At 40.7% G+C, this 23,943-nt stretch overlaps 1 protein-coding gene across 9 annotated transcripts in view; it reads left to right on the top strand.

The window, feature by feature from the left end:
- The window catches only part of PSTPIP2 (proline-serine-threonine phosphatase interacting protein 2), a 74,640-nt gene extending 51,466 nt beyond the window's left edge, over positions 1 to 23,174 (top strand). For 2 of the 9 annotated variants that reach the window (XR_003001773.1, XR_003001767.1), the window contains 11 exons: positions 561 to 667; positions 5,372 to 5,434; positions 12,541 to 12,639; positions 13,221 to 13,266; positions 14,066 to 14,145; positions 16,415 to 16,513; positions 17,466 to 17,562; positions 17,682 to 17,763; positions 18,997 to 19,031; positions 19,944 to 20,140; positions 21,549 to 23,170. Coding sequence is in view for 2 of the 9 variants with exons in the window: in XM_024734713.1 (XP_024590481.1) it covers positions 561 to 667; positions 5,372 to 5,434; positions 12,541 to 12,639; positions 13,221 to 13,266; positions 14,066 to 14,145; positions 16,415 to 16,513; positions 17,466 to 17,562; positions 17,682 to 17,763; positions 18,997 to 19,031; positions 20,083 to 20,132 (758 nt within the window). In the remaining 7 variants the exon portion in view is untranslated. Of the gene's footprint in view, positions 1 to 560; positions 668 to 5,371; positions 5,435 to 12,540; positions 12,640 to 13,220; positions 13,267 to 14,065; positions 14,146 to 16,414; positions 16,514 to 17,465; positions 17,563 to 17,681; positions 17,764 to 18,996; positions 19,032 to 19,211; positions 20,141 to 21,548 lie in introns of all 9 variants that reach the window. The other 7 variants (XR_003001772.1, XR_003001770.1, XR_003001771.1 and 4 more) reach the window with 7 other exon arrangements.
- Positions 23,175 to 23,943: the final 769 nt, after the last annotated feature.

The raw sequence follows: 23,943 nt of genomic DNA, 5'->3' as shown, positions 1-23,943 counted from the left end.
AAAATTTTTTCTTAGGTCAGATCTGTCAGTCTTTCTAGCTTTAATGCCATCTTCAGTTTGTTTTCTTAGAACAAGAAAGGTAAGCATTTCGGTTTTTCTGTTAAAATAGTAAGCCATGCTTATTACAAAGAAAATAAAAGGAAAAACACCAATAATCTTTCTATCCAGAGATAAATTTCTTACGGGCTCATGAGATTTTAGAGATGGAAAGAACCTTAGAGTCATGTAATGAGAAATAGGATCGAATTTGAAATTGTAATGGGTTTAGTAATGTGTGCTAGCATGCAAGCTCCATGAGCTTCTCCCTGGCCCTGGGCATATACTAGGTTAGTAGCAGTTAGTGGTAGGAAGCTAAGCTAAAGGTTTGCCAGCTCGGTCTTGGTGGCCAGGGCAATGCTGGGCACATGGAGGGGCTCAATAAATGTTGGTGACCAAGTGAAGCAGGTTAACTTTACCACTTGCCCTAGCATTTTGTATGTATTTAAAGTTTTTGTATAGTTTCTTTGGTTTGAATTCAGACATGTGTAGATCTTGTTTATTTTTTTAAATTCTTTTTGCAGAAATAGACAGTGTGGCACAAAGTCACATTCAGCTTGCACAGACTCTAAGAGAAGAGGCCAGGAAGATGGAAGAATTCAGGGAAAAGCAAAAGTTACAGCGAAAAAAGGTTGGGTTTACGTATGTGTTAAGATGTTGCCGTTCTTCCAGGCTTGTTTGTTCATTAAACTCCTTGACCCATTTCCTACCCTCAAGCACCCACACTCTTCTTTTAACCTATGAGATTATTTACTGGGAACCATACGGTCACTCAGTCTAGATGGTGATGCCTCTGTGCCCATTTGCACGTTAGGGCAGTTCTTTTTTAATTGCTGTAAGAGTCAGGGATCCAGCCTGCTTTCCTCTTCTTTTTATATCTGCTGCCACTGTTTAAACTATGACTGGAAAGGGGAACCCCTCTGTCTTCATAAGGGTCTAGCATGTGCTACCAAGGTGGTAGGTTCTCAGACCACACTCCTCCTCCTGGACAAGGCAGTAAGGGGAGGATAAGAAGTGGAGGGGACCCATGTTCTCCCTGGAGACCATAATGTCGTCCAACCACCCTATTTTACAAATAGGGAAACTGAGGCCCTGGGAAATTCAAGTCTTTTTGGCCTCAAAGCAGATGTTTACAGGCTCTTTTTCATTTATAGGGTTTATTCTGGCCAATTATATGGAAGGAGATGGGAGTGAACAAGAGTTAATAAAACTGGTAAACATTTGGGAAGTTATAGGCATCAAGAAAAGAAGTCCAGATTTATATTAAAGTGTTCCTTAGACTAGACCACTGTTCTGACTTCCTTCTGTTTTGTTCCTTAAAGACTTGTACATTCAGGTTGGCCTGGCAGCCAGATAGGGCCCTTCCAGAACTTTTACATTTAATTAATTAATTATTTAAATTTGTTGGCCACACCAGAAGCACGGAGTCTTAACCTCTGGACTGCCAAGGAAGTCCCAAGAACTTTTTTTAACATCTGGTCTCCAGGGTGTGAATGAACTTCACGTGGGGGATAAGCTCTTCCCTATTTGGCATCCAAACATTCCCACCCAGGTCTCTCCATACAGCTCTGCATGGACTTTTTGGACATCTTTCTTCATCTTGGCCCTTTAGTGTCTGGAAGTCTGCAGTGTGTATTCAGTAAACAGCTGGCTCTACCCCTACCTCAATCTCAGCAACTTTGCCTGTGGTTCTAAATCAGAGTCTAATTCCAGCTTCCTTTGTGGCCACTTGGCATTCAGAGTGGGTGGCAGTATCTTAAGAGCCTGACTGCCTTACATATATTGTCATTTCATAAGCCGCTCTTAACTGCTATACCTCTTATAGGAAGGAAGGGTAGAAACCAACAGTTAAGGAACATCATGTCAGGTGTTTTCACACAAACTCAAGCTTCATGTATGAGGTTTGAGGGGGTGCATCTGACCTAAAGTACTTTTCAGAGCAAAAATAATATGTATATTACACCCATCTACTGGACGGTCAAACTCTTTTTGGCTGACATTGTCAGCCCTGCCTGCCTCTCCAAAGGATTTACAATTTTTCAGAAGCAAAATGCCTTAGACAACCGGAGTCTCTGCACACATGATTTCCCCTAAGAGGAGAAGAGGGTCATTTCCTCACATTCTTAAGTGCCCTCGGTTGCCTTAGTTATTTCAGGGAGAGTTTTGTTAATTTTGCAAGGCTTCTGAAACTTCCCTTCCTAGCAGGTTACAAAGACCAAGTTCTCACAGCTAGAAGAACTGTTCTGAATTCTCTTAAGCAACAGAGGCGCCTGGGCTCCTTCCACCACTGTCATCCAAATTCCCTATATTGTGTGCTCTCAAGAGCAGGAAAACACCTTCTGAGCTTTCTTTGCAGAGTCCGAAGTTCATTAATAAATTTGTAATTACTTGTGTCGCAATGAACTCTGGGTTGTTCCACTTCTGTATTGATACCTTTTTTTTAAAAAAAGCAAACTTTTGGAGAAAATGTGTTAGTGTTAACTTCTCATTTTCACTGGTCAAACCCTGCATGCGCTGGTCTCTCACTTAATTAAGCCATTTCCAGGAAATCCGTCAGTCAGTTCCTTTTAGCAAACTGGGACGGGGGAGGTACAGATGGAATGGCTGGTAGAAGTTTTGGTGAACTCACTTACAGAACTACTGTTTTCTGAGGGTGGTAACCAATGCGGCCATGGCCATCTCTCCCACACAGCATAGAGCATGGCTAGAGAGACTGACGTGACAGTAATCATGACAAAGTGTGATGAGCCTTAAAAGGTAGGGAAGTGAAGGTGCCAGCTGAACATGAAGTGGGGACACTTAACCTAATTTATAGGTCTGGGGAGGCCTTCTGGAGGCAGCGACCTTGAAGCTAAAGCCAGCAGAGTGAAAGGCAGTGTGGGTGAGGGCAGAGTGAGAGGAGTCTCTCACCCCTGGAGGTTGGCAGGCAGAGAGGGATCTTCAGAGCCACTCTCAGGAGGCTTGACATTTTAGGTGCTGGAGTTCCTTCCCAGCCCAGAACGTCCTAAGCCTGACAAAGGCAGCATGTGGTCAGTCATCCTCTCCTTTGGCGCCCATATTAAGATAGGGACGATCACAGCAGAATGTTCTGCCTGTGTCGAGAGCAGTCTCCAAAGGGAACCTCTTTGGTCACGTAAGTTTTCACTTCTAGTTTTCAGAGTACAGTCTGAATGTATGTAGCCAAACAGACCACTCAGCAGCTCTGTCAGTAATTTACTGCAGGGTCACTTGGGTCATTTATAAATCTCTTCTTCCTTTTCCCCTCCCTCTTGCTTCTCCCCACTTGATAGCATAGAGGATTGTGTTTTTGCACTATTTTGTGTTATTGATAACAAAACATAATCAAATTTCAACTGGAGTTGGTCTAAGCAGAAAGAATGAGTCCTAGAAGAAAAACTTCCCCAAGGAGTCCTGAAAGAGGGGACTTCCCTGGCAGTCCATTGGTAAAGACTCTGCACTTCCACTGCAGGGGACACGGGTTCGATCCCTGGTTGGGAAACTAAGATCCCATGTACTGCATGGTGCAGTCAAAAAAAAGGAGTCCTGAAAGAGAACTCGTGACTTTCTGGGGTCACCATGAATAGGCCACCCTACAAGTGAGTATGGACATGAGGAGACTTAAATCAAGGTGGTATAGCAGACAGAGCTGGACTGGGTGTCACTGAGTGGCCTTGAGCAATATCACCTCATGGGCCCTGGGGATCATACCTGTCAGATGAGAGCTGGACTGCTGCTTTCTAAGATCCTGCCGACATACAAGTGCCAGGAATCTTTGAAGGCAGAGAGAAGAATGGTATGAAGTAGAACTTTGTAGACACGCGAGAGGTGCTTGAAGCAGGTGTTATGTAGAACTTGGAGATAAGGAGGCCTGGCTTGGGCCATAAACTATAAATTAATAGCAGCTCCCAAACAGGAAGAATGGCAGTGTGTATATTCGGAGTAGAAAGGACCACGGATGGACCGACATTGCTAACTGATCTGCTCTGTGGAGCCTGGGAAAATCAGGGTTTATTATTATGAATAAACCCTGCCCCTCCTGGCAGAGGCACATAGATGCTCACGTGAGCCACACAGCTCCCTGTCTTTGATGGCAGGGAGCTGCCCATGCGTCTTTCCCTGTCGGGTCACGTTGGAGCCCTGTCTGTTCTCCATGTCCTTGGAGCCTCCTTGGGACCATTAGCTACCTCCTGATCCCTCAATTTCATCTGGGCTGGAAGATGGCTGTTCTGTTCCCTGAGGGTCCCTTGGGGCTCCCCCAAGGGAGTTTCGTGTATTCCACAAAGTTCATATTTGAAGTGAGACCATCCCAAACCTTCCATCCAGATATCTTGAAAATCCATCCATGTTTGTGTGCTATGGTAACAGACAAAAACTTAGTTTTCCAGAAGAAAGAGAAATCTTTTAATATCATTTTCAACATTATTTTGGATTATATAATTTTGTATAAGAGCAATGCCATAGCTCATTTTGAATTATTGCATTTCTTGGCCTTTTTGGTTTAAAGAGCTATCATAAAGATAATGATTAGGAACAAGGGCACAGGAGTCTGGCTGTGCCCAAATCCCAACTCTGCTACTTGTTGAGAGTATTACCTTGGGTGAGTTAATCCATCTCAGTTTACTGTCAAGAAAATGGGGATGAGTACTCACAGTCGTTGTGATGCATGAAAGTTGCTTAGCACATAATAGTGCTTAATAAATGGGAGCTACTATTATGTCTGAGAGCTACATTTTTATTATTAGCTCCATTATTTTGACTAATAAAAGTATTAACATCACAGCCACAACAAAGAAGTTGCTCCCAAGTGAACTTGAAGAGTAGCTTACCTTTCCTAGATTAGATGGGGTAAAGAGTAGGGGAACAACTTCTTTTAGCTGTCCCACAAGCACTTCTTCCCTTCATACTGCTTGGGCTCCTTGCTGGTGAAGGACATGCCATTGACAGATACCACAGAAGTGAATGTTTCTGAGTCTTTAACTGTGCTGACATAGGCTTACAGAATAAAGACCCCCTCTTAAAATATAAATGGTGCTTTAACAAAGTTTTAAAATCTAAGTTCCTTGATTCCAGATTTACTGATGAGGATACTCTAAGATGATCAGTGATTCTCAATAGTGGCTAGTGGCCACCCAGGTTCAAAGGTGGGCAAATTGTTCAGCTTTTCTGTGCTGCAGTCTCCTTACTTGTGAAATGGGAGTAATAATAAATAGCACATCTACCCTCTGGGTTGTGTGAGGACTAATTGAGATAAGCCACGTTGAACACTGAGCCCTCAAGATAAGCTGGTGTTAACAATTGGTTTTGATTATTAATAGCGCCTGTTCTCTCTGCACAGACGGAGCTTATAATGGATGCTGCCCATAAACAAAAGAGCTTACAATTCAAGAAAACCATGGATGTGAGTCTCACTATGTTGCCTTTTTTTTTTGTAATGGTGATATTTTCTGATATCCTGTGCTATGTATCAACATATTCCTGATAACATTAGTGCAGTGTTTTAGGGAAAACAGCCTTTGGTGGTTTGAATTTCTATTTAAGGCCTTGGAAAGGTTGAGGATGAAATCAGACAGAAGAAATACAATGATGTTATCTTTCTGGCAACCTGGGAAGGTATAGCAAGTCAACTTAAATATTTCAGACCAGGACATGTATACTTTATGATGTCTTTTATCTTGTTGGGTTTGATCTTCTTCCCTGTTAAGACTGTTTTGAATCTTCTTCCCTGTTAAGACTGTTTTGAATCTTGATTTCTTACCTATTTTTATTGAGTTTTAAGATATCTGCAAATAGTAAAAGCCTCCTTTACTTTAAGTAATTTATTTTAAAAATGCTTAACAAGATAGAACTAAGAGAAGTTGCTGGGGACCTCACTCTAGCTTTTCATGAATCTCTTAAAAATGAAACTCTGTTACTGGAACATCTGTGACTCCATCTTTGTACAGAAGTATCATCATGATATTCTATGACTATGACATCATATCTGGTAACTTGGTCAAAAAAGAAAATGTCACCAATGTTGATGGCGTATTCAGTCTGTTTTGCATTTTTTATTCTTTGATGTAGAGCACCTGAAAAGCGATTGATAAATAGGGAATGATGTCAGTGTAATGCAGAAATGGTGTTGGTTGATATATGATTACTCCCAGAACTTTTATGTTTTGAGCAATCTGGGGAAATCTCTCTCACAATTACAGAGAAAGCCTTATTGAAATATAATTTTCCTATTTCCTCTACCTATGTTTAGAGCCATAACAGTGTTAAAATTTTTGCTTCAACTGTCAAAAGTAATTTAGAAAACTCAGAAGAGAAAGAAAGACTATTGTATTTACTGAGTTTTTGCTTGGTGTGTGTTTTTTCTTGTGCTGTTCTAAGGTTTCTTCTTTTATAATTCTCTTTTGCTTGGAGAACTTCTTTAACCATTCTTCAGGGTAGGTCTGCTAGTGATAACTACTCTTAGTTTTCCTTTAGTGATTTCCTCTTCATTCTTAAAGGATATCTTCACTGGGTATAGGATTGTGTGTTGACAGTTCTTTTCTTTCAGTACTTGAAAAATGTTGTGCCACTTCCTCGTGACCTCCATAGTTTCTGATAAGAAAGCTGCTGTAATTCAAACTGATTTTATCTTATGGATAAGGTGTCATTTCTGCTTTAAGATACGATATTTTCTTTTTTTAGTTCTCAGAAGTTCACCTCTGTGTCTTGTCATGGATTTCTTTGGCTTTATCTTGTTAAGGGTTTGATCAGCTTCTGGAATCTGTAGGTTTATATCTTTTGCCAAATTTGGAAAGTTTTCAGCTATTCTTTCTTTCTTTTTTTTAAACTTTTTATTTTATATTGGAGTATAGCCAATTAACAATGTTGGGATAGTTTCAGGTGCACAGCAAAGGTACTCAGCCATACATATACATGTATCCATTCTTCCCCAAGCTCCCCTCCCATCCAGGCTGCCACATAACATTGAGCAGAGTTCCCTGTGCTATACAGTAGGTCCTTGTTGGTTATCCATTTTATTTTCTTAAAAAATATTTATTTATTTAGGCTGCGCCAGGTCTTGGTTGCAGCACGTGGAATCTTCATTGCAGCATGCAGGATCTTTAGTTGTGGCATGTGGACTCTTAGTTGCAGCATGCATGTGGGATCTAGTTCCCCAACCAGGGATTGAACCCAGGCCCCCTGCACTGGGAGCGAGGAGTCTTACCCCCTGGACCACCAGGGAAGTCCCAGTTATCCATTTTAAATATAGCAGTGTGTTCATGTTGATCCCAAACTCCCTAACTATCCTTCCCCCCTGGTAACCATAAGTTCATTCTCTAAGTCTGTGAGTCTGTTTCTATTTTGTAAATAAGTTCATTTGTATCATTTCTTTTTAGATTCCGCCTGTAAGGGATATCATATAATATTTCTCTTTCTCTGTCTGACTTACTTCACTTAGTATGACAATCTCTAGGTCCATCCATGTTGCTGCAAATGGCATTATTTCATTCTTTTCATCAGTCATTATTTCTTCAAGTACTTTTTCAGCCCACCTTTCTCTCCTAGGATTCCAAGGACATGAATGTTAGATCTTTTGTTATGGTGCCAAAGGTTCATGAGGTCCTGTTCATTTTTTTTTCAGCCTATTTGCTCTGTGTTTTTCAGACCAGGTAAATTCTATTGTACTATCTTCCAGTTCACCAATTCTTTCTTCTATCTCTTCCATTCATACATCCATCCTTTCATTTAGTATATTTTTCAGTTCTAAAATTTCCATTTGGTTCTGGTTTATATCTTCTGTTTCTTTGCTGAGATTTTCTTTTTCTTTGCTAAGACTATCTATTTTTTCATGTTTCAAGTGTGTTTGCAAATGTTTATTGAATATTTTTATGATGCCTGCCTTAAAATCTTTGTCAGATAATTGTAACATCTCTGTCTTCTTGGTGTTGACATCTATTGATGGTCTTTATTCATGCAGTTTGAGATCCTCCTGGTTCTTGGTATGATAAGTGATATTCAATTGATTTTGGACATTTTAGGTATTCTGTTGCAAGACTCTGGATCTTATTTAAACCTTCTATTTTAGCTGGCTTCCTCTGACACCACTCGAGCAACTGAGGTGAAGTGCCACCACATAACTGCTATGAGGGGTTCCAGGCCAGGTTCCCCACCTTGGCCTCCACTGACACCATAGGGTCAGTGTGGCCTTGTTACTACTGGGGGTTGATTAAAGTTCTGAATCCCCATTAGACTTCCTCTGACACCACTGCAGCAGGGAGGGGGTGTACCTCATTACTGCCAGCTGGGGGTAGTGGAAGTCCAGGCTCCCCACAGAGTCTCCACTAGCTCTGTGTGTGGGGCTTGTGGGGCTTTGTTACCTCCTGGTGGGGATGAAGGTCCCAGTCCCCTATTGGTCCTTCTCTGATACCACCTCAGCAGGGGAGTTGGGAACTGCATTATAGCCTGGTGAGGGTGGAAGTCTAGACTCCCCACTTGGACTTTGCTGGATGTGTGGTGGGCGGGAGGGGGGCATGGTTTCTTTATGTGGTGTTTGGCTGCTGTACCACGTGGAGGCTTCTGTCCTGCTGTGCTGCTCCTTTTCTGGTCTTTTGGCTAGAGAGGGGAGGTTTTCATTGGGGTTTTTTTTATTTGTTTATGCCCACTGGCATTTCTTGGTTATCTGCTGCTTTGGCATTCATTCTGTGATATAAGAGGCGCAAAGGGGCTTCCCTGGTGGCACAGTGGCTGAGAGTCCGCCTGTCGATGCAGGGGACACGGGTTTGTGCCCCGGTCTGGGAAGATCCCACATCTCGCAGAGCGGCTGGGCCCGTGAGCCATGGCCGCTGAGCCTGCACGTCCAGGCTCTCTGTGCTCCACAGCGGAAGAGGCCACAACACTGAGAGGCCCGCGTACCGCAAAAAAAAAAAAGAAAAGACAGTGGGCCCGGGTCCAAAAAAAAAAAAAAAAAAAAAAAAAAAAAAAAAAAAAAAAAAAGAGGCGCAAAGAAAACCCAGGGCACTCACTTCTAGGTTTCTGTCTGAGATCAAGGACATCAGCTAATCTGCCTTCTTCTCTCCACCTTTCAGAATCTTACGTTTGTTTTATGTAGAATGTCCAGGGGTTTTAGTTATACTTGTGTGGAGGAATAAGGTAGAGTACATCTGCTCCATTTTCTCTGGAGCCCATATAACCTTTTAAGACGATATTTTATGATATGCTTTTAGAGCCATAAATATGATCATAGCCCATCAATCTTAACACTAAGAATCTAAGACTCTATCTTTAGGAAATCATCCAAAATAAGAAAAACAAAATGCACTACCGTGTTCACTACCTATAATGAAAACTACAATGTACATGATTTAGTGACAAAAATGGAGAAAGATTAAATTGTGTAACCTTTAAAAATATTATTATGAGGACTATGTAACAACAGAGAAAAAGTGCTTAATATGTCATATTAAAAAAATAATGCACGAAAGAGAAAGATTGATAACTGACATTAAAATTTAAGACTTTTTGGGACTTCCCTGGTGGTCCCGTGGCTAAGACTGAGCACTCCCAGTGCAGGGGGGCCCAGGTTTGATCCCTGGTCAGGGAACTAGATCCCACATGCCACAACTAAGAGTTCTCAGGCCACAATTAAGAGTTCGCAAGCTGCAACTAAAAAATCATGTGTGTGGCAACTAAGACCCAGTGCAGTCAAAAAAAAAAGTATAAAAAAATTTAAGACTTCTTTAGAGCAAAAGAAAAAAATATCATCTTATACGTGATAACAAATGGGAAAAAATATTAGTAACTTATATAATTTATAACCAGTTAGTGTTCCTAGTATAGACTGAACTCTTAAAAATCAATTAAAATGAAGAATGCTCCAAAAAAAATACAGGTAAAAGACATGAAGTAGAAATGACATATCACCTTAGTAATGAAATAAATACAGATAAAACAAGGCATATGCCAACATTCTCAACTCTAGTATTAGAAAAGGTTAAAAACATTGTCTTATTTTGGTGTTGGTAAGAGCATGAGGCCATATACCCTCACGTACATGTTTATAGGAGTATGAATTAGTGAAAACAATTACACTTCTAGGAATCTGACCTGTAAATTCACACTACCCAAAATAAAAATCAGAGTATTTTTATGTTATACAAAATGAGAGATAAGGTAAATGTCCACCAGTAGAGAGTTGGTTAAGAAAATTATGGCATTTATATATGTATGTGTGTATATTTACAACCATTAAAAGTGTTCAGCTACAGCAAAGCAAAGGAAACCAGAAACAAAAAGAAAAGATAATCCATAGAATGGGAGAAAATACTTGCAAATGAAGTGACCAACAAGGGATTAATCTCCAAAATATTCAAACAGCTCATACAGCTCAATAACAAAAAAAATAACCCAGTCATAAAATGGGCAGAAGATCTAAATAGAAGAAGACATACAGGTGGCCAGAAAGCTCATGAAAAGATGCTCAACATCACTAATTATTAGAGAAATGCAAACCAAAACTACAATGAGGTATCACTTCACACCAGTCAGAATGGCCATCATCAAAAAATCTACAAACAATAAATGCTGGAGAGGGCTTCCCTGGTGGCGCAGTGGTTGAGAGTCCGCCTGCCGATGCAGGGAACACGAGTTCGTGCTCCGGTCTGGGAAGATCCCACATGCCACAGAGCAGCTAGGCCCGTGAGCCATGGCCGCTGAGCCTGCGCGTCCGGAGCCTGTGCTCCACAACGGGAGAGGCCACGACAGTGAGAGGCCCGCGTACCCACCCACCAAAAAAAAAAAGAAAAAAAAATTGCTGGAGAAGATGTGGAGAAAAAAAGGAATCCTCCTACACTGTTGGTGGGAATGTATGTATGGAGGTTCCTTAAAAAACTAAAAATAGAACTACCATATCATCCAGCAATCCCACTCCTGGGCATATATCTGGAGAAAACCATAATTTGAAAAGATACATGCACCCCAATATTCATTGTAGCACTATTTACAATAGCCAGGACATGGAAACAACCAAATGTCCATCAGTAGAGGAATGGATAAAAAAGATGTGGTACATATATACAATGGAATATTACTCAGCCATAAAAAAGAACGAAATAATGCCATTTGCAGCAACATGGATGGACCTAGAGATTGTCATACTGAGTGAAGTAAGTCAGACACAGAAAGACAAATATATGATATTGCTTGTATGTGGAATCTAAAAAAAGGGCACAAATGAACTTATTTACAAAACAGAAACAGACTTAACAGATATTGAAAACAAACTTATGATTACCAACAGGGAGAGGAGGGGAGGGATAAACTGGAAGATTGGGATTGACATATACACACTACTATATATAAAATAGATAACTAATAAGGACCTACTGTATGGCACGGGGAACTCTACTCAATACTCTGTAATGACCTATATGGGAAAAGAATCTAAAAAATAGTGGATATACATGTATATTTATAACTGATTCACTTTGCTGTACAACAGAAACTAACACAACATTGTAAATCAACAATACTCCAATAAAAAATTTTTTAAAAAGTGTTCAGCTGCAGGCTTCATGCTTGATACAGAGAAGTGTCTATAAGATATTGTTGCATAAGAAAAGAATTGTTGCATGAATATCTTATGTGCTTGTAATTAAGAAAAGTTATGAACTTTTGTTTCTGTGTGTGTAGCAGAGAGAATTATAAGGTTGTTTGCTGAAAGGTTAACCCTAACTGAACTGCAAGGGATGCTGAGAAATGTAGGAAAGCACGTGAGATATTTGGTGAGCACAAACCATCTCTGCAAAGGTGTCTTGATTCTTAGTCAAGCATTTTTTGGGGGGAGTATCATTTTTATTTATGAGCCAACTGATTCACAGCTTTGCTTTGTTTGAACAAGTTAAGTCTTTGCTTCAAGAGTTGAAACAGAAAATTATTTGATTCACTAACTGTAGTTTGTGAACTATTTTCACACTGCTGATAGTCATGGTAGCACAGGAGAGACCACGGCCTACTTTTAAACTGGCTAAAACAGAATTCTATAAATCAAGAAGGAACATGACTACCCTTGAGCTACAGAAATGATGGGATTGATGCCCTCCCCACTGTCCACATGCTATGAGGAGGCATGTTAGAATACTGAAACATAGTTATAGTTACCAGGACCAAGCGATTGCATCTAAGTTCTGAGGGTTATGAATATTACATATTCACGTCCTATAGTTACATAAGTGTTTGATTTTGCCTATTTCAAATTCCATCTTTTGTTTCAGTAAATTTTTAAAGCTCATGTACTTTGTTTTTGCCAAATAGGAGTCGTTACTTCCTTGATCAGGTTGCCACTACATACATGATTTGGAAAAGGTCTGGAGAGACCTTCCAAAGATGGACAAGAAAGAGCATGTCCTCTGAGTGCCCCCAGTCTAGTGGTGATCAGAGCCCTAATCAGTGAGCCCTCTTCTCTCCTGGGCGTGGGGGGCTAGGGTCACCGTCTGCTTATCTGTTTTGATCCTCTTTTGGCTCATAACTACAAAGGCAAAGAAGAACTACGAGCAGAAATGCCGAGACAAAGATGAAGCAGAGCAGGCTGTCCACCGGAGTGCCAATGTGGTGAACCCGAAGCAACAAGAAAAGGTACCTGGGAGAGCAGACAGCCTGAAAAATCCGAGATTTACATATATCAAGCTAAAGCCAATTAATAGTCTTAATAAAAAAATGGACTTGCACTCTGAGCTCCTGGCAATACCCTCCTTCAGGCAATTAGAGTCCTCGGAGCCAGAAAAACCCTTGTCCTATTTTGGGGGTCGGGGAAGAGCTAGAGGAGCATAGCCACAGGGGAGGGGGTTCTGATGTTTTCATCTTTTTTTCAAAACTCAGCTCATGTATTCTTTATAGCTAGGCTGCCTCCTGCTTGGGTGTTTTATAAATTTAATTTTATAAAATCTGGATATAAGATTGTCAGCAATCAGAAGGTAGGGAGGGATATGTTTTTAGGAAGATGTAGGGCAAGATGCTTGATGGCTATTTTCCAATGGTGTTAAGATTAGAGGGCAAGTTGAATGATTAACTCATGAGAGAAATATAGGTTAGACTTGAACTACAACTTGTCTCTTCTCAGTCATTGCTTTAAAATCTGTTTTGCCTTTAGAAGCCTAGCCCAGCATTCCTGACCTCTTTTTTGTTTGTTTGTTTTTGTTTCTGTTTTGTCCTCACAGCTTTTTGTGAAACTGGCAACTTCAAAGACTGCAGTAGAAGACTCAGGTGATGGGTCTGCTCCCAGGGATGGGGGAGGATTGTGGTGGGGCTTATGTTATCCTAAATCTGTCTGAGAAAGGCAGTTTTATATAGCATACAATAGTGAATATATACATATACAGTAGGATTAACAAGGTATGAGAAGGGAAGGAGGGGGAAACAGGGAAGGAAGAGGGGGGGAAGGGAGGGTATATGGGAACCTGGGAGAGCGGGAGGAAGCAAATGAGGCAGCGGTTTCTGGCCTTGGCTGCCTTAGGTCTTGCCGCCTGACAGGTGACTGAATGGTGGGGGTGGGGGGGAGAGGGGGGGTCAAGTGGCAGCTGCTTTGTGACCAGGTGCTCACTCCGATTTATTGGGAACATCTATCTTAAAACCCCTTTTCAGCCCTGATAACTCTTCTCTGCTGTGAAAGAAACAACCAAGTGATGAGGCCTTGTCATCACTGAAGTCTAAAATCCAAACCAAGTGTTTGCAAAGGCTTCTAATTCCCAGCCACAGTTTCTTGCCGGAGACAAGCCTCTCACAGCCATGGCTGCTTAAGTTTCTAAATCCAAAACTGAAGTAACTTGGTAGTTCACTTTTCTGCACCCCTCATTGTTTAATTTTCCTGAAAATGGTAAGAGGTGGAAGGAAACCCTGGCTGAGGTTCCTTGTCAGCTTTCACTTTTCGTTCCTTGGAGCATTTCTGGCTAATTGCTTGGTTTTTCTTTATAAGGAATGTGATGCCCACCTTGCTTATTTTTCATGGGTCTGCGAGCCCCCTCCCATCCAGTTTCCAGACCCAGGCCCCTCCCCTCCATTGCAGACAAGGCGTACATGCTGCACATCAACACTCTGGATAAGATCCGTGAAGAGTGGCAGAGCGAACACATCAAGGCCTGCGAGGTACCTGGAACCCGAAGGGCGGGTCTTCCTTCCTCTACTTCTGTAGAATTACTTGAGGGCAAATTAGAAATCTGGAATTTAAGTGGAGAGTGGAAGGAATTGGAATGCTTTCCCCCAAACCTTGTCTTTCTGCTTCTTCCCGATCCTGACCATGCTGTCCCACTCTGTTCATGGCCTTGCTCTGATGTTTGATTCGCACGGGTATGAAGCAGCTGAATCAATTAACAGTTGATTCATTGATTTCCTATCGAGAGCCTCACCTGTACTTGCTCTGTGACAGGGGAATGCAGATGGTAGGAGGGCTGACCTAGAGTTTTTTATTCTCACACCTTTTGTTTCACCATTGCCCCCCTCATTTTCAGCACATGCCTCACAATGACCCAGAGAAAATAAAGACACAACCTGGAAACTTCCTCAAGTTTCTGTTACCCTGTCTACACATTTTCCTTACCAGTGGTTCTCAAAGGGAGGTCCTAGGACCTGTACAAACATCATTGCCTTGTTAGATGCAGATCTTGTTAGGGATGCAGAGATGCAGGTTCTCAGACCAACTCCAGGCCTCTGGAATCAGAAACCCTGGGCATGGGCGCAGCAGTCTCCATGTTAATAAGTCCTGCAGGTGACTCTGCTGTGAATTCAAGCACGAGAACTACTGATCTTCACCACCCTCCCTTCTCCTGTGATAGTGGTAAAGGGCTGCTCTGCCACCACTGGGCTCAGGATCTTCCAGCTGGCTTTCCCCACCCCCTTGCACACAGCTCCCTTTCACAGTGGACTTTTATTATCATTCACACCTCAGCTCCTTCCAGCTTTCAAGCCTGCCACTGCTGCTTCTCCCTTCTCTTTACAGCCAGGCTTCCTGGGGGAGCTGCCTCCACATCCTCATTGTCCTGCCTGTCCCAGTGGCTGTGTCTGGGGTCTGCTCCCCTGCAGCTGTTCTCCCAGAGGAACCAGTGGTCCCCTTGGTGTGAGGTCCAGCGTGCCTTTGCAGTTTCTAATTTTATTTGACCAGTCTTTAGCACCTGAAACTGTGGGTCCCTCCTAAAACACTCTTTTCTGCTTTACTTCCTTAATTCCACAATCTAATGGAAAAGCCTGAAATAAGAGTATTTTTATATGGTTTTAAAACATGCAAAGCAATATCATATACATCTTATGGATACATACATATTGTCAAAATCTGCATAAGAATGATAAAATTTAGGATAATGGTTATCTCTGGGGGAGGAGGAACATGGTAGAGACTGAAGAAAGCACACAGAGGCTTTAACAGAATCTGAAGCAAATATGGCCAAAAGTTTTGACAAAGCTGGGTGGTTGGTATGTGAGTCTTCCTAATATCACTCTCTATGATTCTGTCTACGTGAAATAGTCTATAATAAAAATAATGTAATATTCATATGTAGTACTTATATACTGTATATGAATAATAAAATATTTATAGATGAAATAGTGTATTTGCTTCAGAATACTCCAGGGAGTAGGTGCGTTGGTAGGGAAATAGGTAAAACAGTCAGTTGTGAGTGGATAAGTGTTTCAGCTGGTGATGGGTACATGGGGATTCATTATGCTATTCTCTCTCGTCTTGTATATGTATACAGTTTTACATTATAAGAAGCTTTAAAATGTAATAGTTTTGTAGTCAACCTTTAAAAAATACATTAATATATAACATCCACTGTTGAATACTATGGCATCCACTTTATAGAATAGTTTGATTTTCCATAAGTTGTATTTGCTTATATCCAAAAACTATTGTTCAGGCAGTGACTTTTTAAACAACTTTTTTATTAAGGAAATTTCAAACATACACAAGGATAAAAGACAAGTGCAAGGGCTCCCATGTACTCATCAACTAGCTTCAACAATTGTGACCATCTTGCCAGTTGAATTCATTCATTCTGGGAGGGGGTGAGAAGGAGGACAACTCTTTGAATTGGAGGCTCTGGCAGGCTGCCCAGGTACAGATGCCCATTAGGCAGTTGGAAATGTGAGCTGGAATTCAGGTTAGAACATTGACGTTTAGGTTCATCATCACCTCTTACCTCCAGAACTATATCCAGTCCTATTTGTGTTAATATGTTATTAGAATCCATTTGCATTCTTTGCCTGAGTAAGTTTATGAGCTTCCTTGGTGGTGGGTGGGAGTACACTAAATGAGACAATAAGCTTACAGATAATTCAAGGTTGAAATTGTTTCTTAAGTCATAGCCAGTCTAGACAAATGGCCCCTTTCTCTGCATATGTACATGTAGTTTTGTTTCTATAGGTGTTTGAGACTCAAGAATGTGAACGAATAAACTTCTTTCGGAATGCACTGTGGTTACACATGAATCAGCTGTCACAACAATGTGTCACAAGCGATAACGTAAGTCAGAGGCATCCACGGAGGATGCTTTGCATGTTAGATTCATTAGAGTGGAAGGAACCATAAACATTTATTAGTTCACCCCCCTCATTTGAGGCCCAGGTAGGTACAGTGACTGGCCCAAGGCCACACGGTGAGTATGGACCCAGATAAACACCTAACCTGCCTGACTCTTGTTTCACTTTAGCACTATGACTTTCTCTCTAAGAAATAAAGGGTCAGAGCAGGAGAGCAGAGAAGGGAGACCCAAACGCAGTTTAATTTATGGAAAACAGAGATGTCACAAAATGAATGTGAGTCCCAGAGACTGCTCCGGTCTGAAATGGGGTCACTCCAGGACAGCACCAAGGGCTAGCAGACTGAGCCATGCCCAGGCTAACGGTCACTCCAGAGCTCAGGATTTACTTCAGCAGTGTTCCAGGGCCATTAGTGATCCAGATTTAACTTGTACACAGCAATTGTCATGGGTTCCCAGGTCTCAGGGGGACATAAATCAAATTATCACCACTTTCTTTCCTAAGAAATAGCCACCCTCGCTTAGATGGGACATTCACTTTAGAAGAATAATTAAACACCCAGAAAACAAGTAGGATTGACTGGAAGAACTTTTCTCCAATTGTCTTTGCATTTGTGTGTAGAATTGGTCATGGGACTTGGTATCTATTTTCTTTGTCCCATCAGTAGTTTAAAACATAAAAAATCTTTCCACCAAGGTTTCTGTGCTGCTACAAAAAAAAAATCTATATTTTTTTGTCATCTTTAAAAAAAATTTAAATGCAGATATGCATCAGAGAAATCCCTTTATTTGAGTCCAGGACTTGGGAATGTCTTCTTTTTTCTTTTCAAAGCAAAATTTGGAAAACAGCCATTCATCAAACCTCCTATTTTAATAAGCTGTGTCACCATTTTTATGGACATATACCTCTACCTTGATTTATCTTCTTTTTGTTAGATGTATGAAGAAGTCCGTAAGAGTTTAGAAGTGTGCAGCATTGAGAAGGACATTGAGTACTTTGTGAATCAACGCAAAACTGGACAGACTCCACCAGGTGAATGGAGCTGTAGGGTGGGGGGTTAATTAAGCAATTCTATTAGTCTTTCTTGTCACAGGTCATTGAGAATGGAAGTCATCAGCCTCTTAATGTTTTATGTCTTGATGATTCCCTAGCACCCATCATGTACGAGAATTTCTACTGCCCCCAGAAGAATGCTGCCCCACCAGGAAAGGCTACGGGGTCTGACTTGGCAAGGTAATATCCAGCTTTCTTTCACATGTAGAAAAGTACTTTTGGGGATTTCCCTGGTGGACCAGTGGTTAAGACTTTGTTCTTCCAGTGCGGGGGGCGTGGGTTCGATCCCTGGTAAGGGAACTAAGATCCCACATGCCGCAGTGTGGCCAAAAAAAAAAAAAAAAAAGAAAAGTACTTCTAAAGAACATTTTTATTTTTAGTGTTCCAATTCTAATATGGACGTATTAGAATCAGAACATATCTCTACCATTGCATTTGCTTAGTGAGTGCTAGGTTTTTGGAAATAGCATTTTTAGGACAAATGTTAAATGGGTTGTACTAGTCATAGTTCGAGGGGGATTGTATCATGCTTGAGTGTAATTATTATTACTCATGCATGAATCCTATACCTTTCTTGTAGAAAGCAAGAGTTGGAAAACTCTGGCCCCCTGTGAGTCAAGTCTGACCTACCTGTTTTGGTAGGGCCTGCAAGTTAAGAATAGTTTTCATGTTTTTAAATGGTTGAAAAGAATTGAAAGGATACTATTTTGTGACATGTGAAAATTACATGAAATGCAAACATCAGTGTTCATATGTAGAGCTTTGTTAGAAGATGACTGCACTCATCTGTTTCCATTCTGTCTACGGCTGCTTTCTCATTGGAGCTGAGTAGTGATGAGATAGAAATGCTGTGTGGCCAGAAAAGCCTAAATCGTTTGCTATCTGGCCCTTTACAGAAAAAGTTTGCTGCCTTGATATAAAGGATCCTGAGGGAAGAGAAACTTCTGTTTCACATACAGTCACCTCGGAGTCTAAGCTGTTGAATTTTCAGTCCAGTTTTTGAAAAGATAAGGGAGTGTTTGAGGGGGGGTGCAAGTTCATCACCACTGTTTAAGAATGCCAAGCGCTGCTCAAAGCAGTAACTTTGAGTTAGTTCCTTTAACCCTGACAGCAAGGTAGGAACTGTTTGACTTCCCATTTTTTTATCAAGGCGATCAGGGACTCTTGCCCACATGACTGAGATTTCTGGGCTGTGGGGCAGGGCTCTGTGCGTCCTGCTCCCCAGAATAATGTAATGTCTGCAGCCTGGATCCAGGAGGTCAGCGCTGCAGAGCTTTTGCTTCCTCTGAACTTTTCTTAACCCTCCAGAGCAGAAACCCGATCTGATTAGCATGCAGTGTTTGTAGAGTGAAGTAGAAAATTAGAAAGATAACAAGAACTTATCTGAAAGATTTTGGTTTTCATTTCTTACAGGAGAAGACCTCTCCCAATTCCTAAAAGTTTACCAGGTAAAGACTGTTTGAAATCTTAGGTCAGGTTTTATTTAAGGTTGAGTAGCTAGAATTTTGAAATAAAAGGAAAGAAGGGAATAAATAGAATCAAATTTCCAAGAGAATGAATGTATTATTAGAAACTATAATACTGTTTGTCACAGAGTGGAATTTGGTAATTCGTGGTCTATTTTATAGCTTATCCAGGAGAATTCAGCTACTCAAGTACCAAAAGAAACTTATAAGGCATTCTTACTAAGAGATTATTTCAACTTGGACCATGAGAACAGCAAAACTGAGATACAGTTTCCTTTGGATTACACAGAAACGTAATTTATAGAAGATATCTGGAAACATGTAACCTAATATTATGTATTTTGTACACTGCCTATAATTGGATCTTTCACTGAGCACCCTGGTCTCTTTTTCTCTCTGAACTCCTATGATACCTCTGGGAGAACCACACACTTAGTGCTTTTTGTTAATTTGTATTCCCTGGATAATTACAAGATCCTTGAGGGCAGGCACTTTGTTTTCTCCTGAATCAGTCACAAAACATAACACAGTATTGGGCACATAGTAGGTGCTCAACAAATACCTATTATTTGAATAAAAGAAAGATATGCCTATCTATGTTCAAAGGAAGAGGGAAGAGACATCTTGGGCTGCATTTAGCATCTTGGCAAAAATTTAGTGACTGAAAAATTTAGTGGCTGAAATTACATCTTTGAACTAGATAAGGATTTAAGTTAATTGATTTCTTGTTACCTTATAATTACCACTTGGTACTGTGGGACTTACTTTTGTCCATTTTTGAAGGTGATTTTACTGTGGGGACTGCTATCTGGCCATGGTTGAAAAATGGCAAAGAAATCATAATAGGGATTTCCAATATGTTTTCTGACTTGTAGTTATGACTGTTATTTGTAGGTTTTGTTGCCAGATATATTTTCTTCTTACAAAATGGCAGTCACCAGACTCTGAGTGGGATGCCTTGATTTGAAAAGGGCTAATATATTATCATGAAAAAATGTTAACTTAATGTTGCTCTGTGTTTTGCCCTTTGAAGATGACCCTGATTATTCTTTGCTTGATAACTACAGTTTGATCTATCAGTAACCTCAATGGTAAGAACCTTTCATCTTCACAGAATCAAGTTGTGTTTAGACTGGTGATTGTATTTTTGAAGTCTTTGAAGCTTCTTTATAACATCACTGCAGGCAAACAAAGTCAGTGCTTGGAAGTGGGCACATCAAACATTACTTGCCTGCACTCCTCTAAAACCACCCACTTTGTGACTTATGGCCAATTAGCTGTTAGGACAGAAGCCATGGTTTTCTTGATTAGACGGAAATAATCAGAAAGTATGATTTATATTTACATGTAAGTCTTTACATTGCTTAAGAAGTGTGTTTATAATATTTAAGGAACTTTGCTGCAAAAGGTAGTGGATATTGAAGACGTAAAAAACCTCATCCTCTAACTATATATACCTTTCTGACCAACAAACAAATTGTAGTCTTTACAGCCAGTCATCACTTCTGCTTCATTTCATAAGCCTCTCTCTTTCTCATGGAAAGAGGCCCGGCCCATTTTGGAGGTAGAGCAAGAACATGGGAAATCAAGTGACGTGGTGTTCAAAGGTAGAACCTGCTCTCCAGAACACCATGCAGTGATGGCTATGTGGTGGGGCATCAGCAGCTCCAGGAGTTTCTTTTTTACCTTCCTTTTTTCCTCTCTCTCTTCTCCCTTCCTCCCTCCCTCCCTTCCTTTCCCCCCCCCCTTCCTTTCTTCCTCCCTTCCTTTCTCTCTCTCTCATTCCTCCCCACCTGTTCCTCCTCTCTTTTCCCTTCTTCCCTCCCCACTTTCTTCCTTCTCTTCTCTTCTTTTTGTTTCTCTTTTCCTTCCTTTCTTTCCCTCACCCATTTGGGTAAAGCATATATTCTAGTTGCTTAATAATAGCATTTGAGCCAGCAACTGTAGTTCCTCAGAGCTGCTGTTTGAATGTAAGATGCCAATACCAACACATTTACTGAAGTTTGGTCATTTCATTGGGCCTCATTAGTGTCTGTGCCAGCTCAAGGAGTAGGAATCGAACATGTATAATTGACTGAATTTAAGAGAATTTTAAAGAGGGAGTCTACCTTTATTAGTAAATTAGTTAAGTGACATCACAACACTTAAAATAGTTTGAACCTTTGGAATTGACATTTAAATAGGAGTCTTTAGGAATTTGTGATTTGTTCTGCAATTGTTGATTTTAGCCGCTATTCTTGTTTTTAATTCTAACATGTTTAGGTAAAGATAGATTGTGACTTTTGAATTAAAAATATGTATATAAAAATATTAATGTATGTGTTATTTATCATAAAGCAACATTTTTATTCCATTTTTCATCACTTGGAATACCCATTTCTCACTGTATGTTTTCCTTGGCTAAGCACATTGTTCTTGTTGAATAAAATCTCAATGTAGGAGCAGGGTGCTGATATGAATAGTTAATTCAAATGAAATTTCTTTATTATTTTCTTTCAGAAAACAAAGCTTTTTGTGGTTGGCGCTTCTGTGGCTTGGAAGGAGGCATTTAAAGCAGCAGAATCTGTAGAAATTATGTCAATCATGAAGACTTTGAAGTGAACCCTTGCTATAATTTTTTGATATTTTAAAATTTATGGTAGACATTTAGTTCAACTTAACGTAGTAGAGTTCTCCAGTTTTTAAAAGAAGTTTGCAAATTGCCCAACACTGAAGAATTATCCTTTTCCAATCAAGTTACTAAAGTTGTGAATGAATTGTGTTTTCTGCTTGATTCAAGAAAGTCTGTGGATTTGAAGCCTTGACTCTTGGGGGTTGGGGCAGGGATGGCTGCAGAGAAGTCTGAGCCAGCAACTCAGCAACTCAAGAAGCTCCTTTGCCTTTTGGGGGCAGCGTGGCTATGGAATTTACACAGGGACACATACTCAGTGGTGTAAGATTTAAAATCACCTTCCTTTTTGGCTGGAAGATTTAGAGGCCATCTGATAACACTTTCTCGTTTTACAGATGAGGAATTGAGTCCCAGAAGTGTGAAATCGATTTCCTTATAGTTCTCTCAGCTGACTAGGGACAGACGCAGAAGGAGAGTACAAGCTCATCCCACATCACCATCCTTCTAACCCTTCCTGAGACTGTGATGGGCATGTTGAAATTTAAGACGCCAAATGTTTTTGTCAGCATCTTTTCACTTGGGAAAGTTACCAGGGTTAAAATGTCAGATTTATTTTTATATGGCTCACTGTGTGTACTGAACTACAGAGCACCATATTTAATCTCATCTAAGAAACCATTCGTTGTAAAACATCCCCTTACTTTATATACCACTCAGAAAGTCAGTGGGGGAGTTGACACTTGTGACAATTAATGGCCAAGCCCATTGGAATCTGAGATGCTAAAATGTGGGGGAAAGAGTATGTCCTAGAATCAATGAAACATGGTATTTTGACTTTATCCCTGAAGAGAATTTTAGACCTACAAAGCCACTACTCAATCTTTGGTCTTCACAGAGAATCTTTCCCTTGCTAGATCCTGGAATTTTTAAAGTGTCAATCTTACCCTTTCCCAAATATTTGGGTCTTCCTTTGGTCACCCACAAACAGCAGGGAGATTGGACTAAGATTCGCACACTGAGCAAATGGTACATTTTAGTTAATGACAAGTTAAAATAGCACTGGCATTTATTTGGGATGTTGTGAAATTCTGGTACCACAAAGAGCAGATACCTTCCTTTTCTGCTCTGTGCATAGCTTCCCCAGAACTATGGACAAAGTGATTGAAGGAAGATCGATTGCTTCCCCTTTTCATATAAGGTGCTGCTGAAAGTGGCAGCTTCTTATCATGACCAGAAGCTTGCATCAGTTGGATAGCCTTTTGAAAAACTGGAGTTTGCAAAGGGTCATTGACTTCCCCAGATTGAACAGGCTTAGGAAATTTTCCTTTGAACTCAGAACATTCTATTTTTAAGTATTTTATTTATTGTTAGCAATTCCATAGGGATTTCAATTTTCTCTCTACTGGTCAGTGTAACTGATGTAAAAATGTCTTAAGAATTGAAAATATTTTTATTTTATTGCTCTTCCAGTTCAATATGAAGTAAAATAAAGGTTCCTGGTGATTTGGGATTTATTTTGCATTTTTGTGTTAATTGTATCTCTCTTCCAAGCTCTATTTGACCCCTTGTCACATTTGCTGTCATTAGACCACCATAGAAGGACAAACTGCCGGTCAGGGAAGCCAGGAGGAGACTGGCACCAAGCCACTTCCTACTAACCCTTCAGGTGCCAGATGCAGGGTCCCTTCCTCGGGGAAGCATGTTCCCTGCCTCCAGGCTTGGTGGGATCCCACTGCTGTCTCCTTCCCCACTCTCACATTTTCCTTGTTATTACAGGGTTCACTCTTGAAATTAATTGTTCAAAGTCTGGCTTCCCTCCTAGACTGTAATCTCCACGGGAGCAGGGTCCCTCTTATTGTTTTTCCTGCTACATCCCCAGAACTTGACACATAGTAGTAAATATGAAAGAACTAGTGGCCTAGAAGAAGATACCGTAGCTAGAGAAACAACCAGTTGAGAGAGAAGTAGGAGTGTAAAGGGAAGCCAGTCAAATAAGTTTACATGATGAATTTAGTAAGTACGAGCTGTTCTGCAGACTGTCAGCACCTTAATTTGGGTTCCAGCAGAAGCAGACCCTGGGATAAAGATTTGAATGCAGGTACTTTTTCTGGGGGGTGATCCCAGAATGCACCAGTATGGAAGTGGGGAAGTAAGACAGCGAAGGGAAGAAAGCAAAGAAAAAGGTTCATTATCAAGCAAGTTACCACTGTGGGCAATGAACTTCAGCTGCTGGGACTCTTGGGTGACAGTGTGGGACCCACACCTCAGAAATAGCTCACCTCG

The sequence above is a fragment of the Neophocaena asiaeorientalis genome, unplaced genomic scaffold (assembly GCF_003031525.2).
Source record: "Neophocaena asiaeorientalis asiaeorientalis breed wild unplaced genomic scaffold, Neophocaena_asiaeorientalis_V1.1 scaffold322, whole genome shotgun sequence".
NCBI classification, from domain to species: Eukaryota; Metazoa; Chordata; class Mammalia; order Artiodactyla; family Phocoenidae; genus Neophocaena; species Neophocaena asiaeorientalis.
The sequence above is the reverse complement of the archived record's forward strand: the minus strand, read 5'-3'. Positions and strand labels throughout refer to the sequence as shown.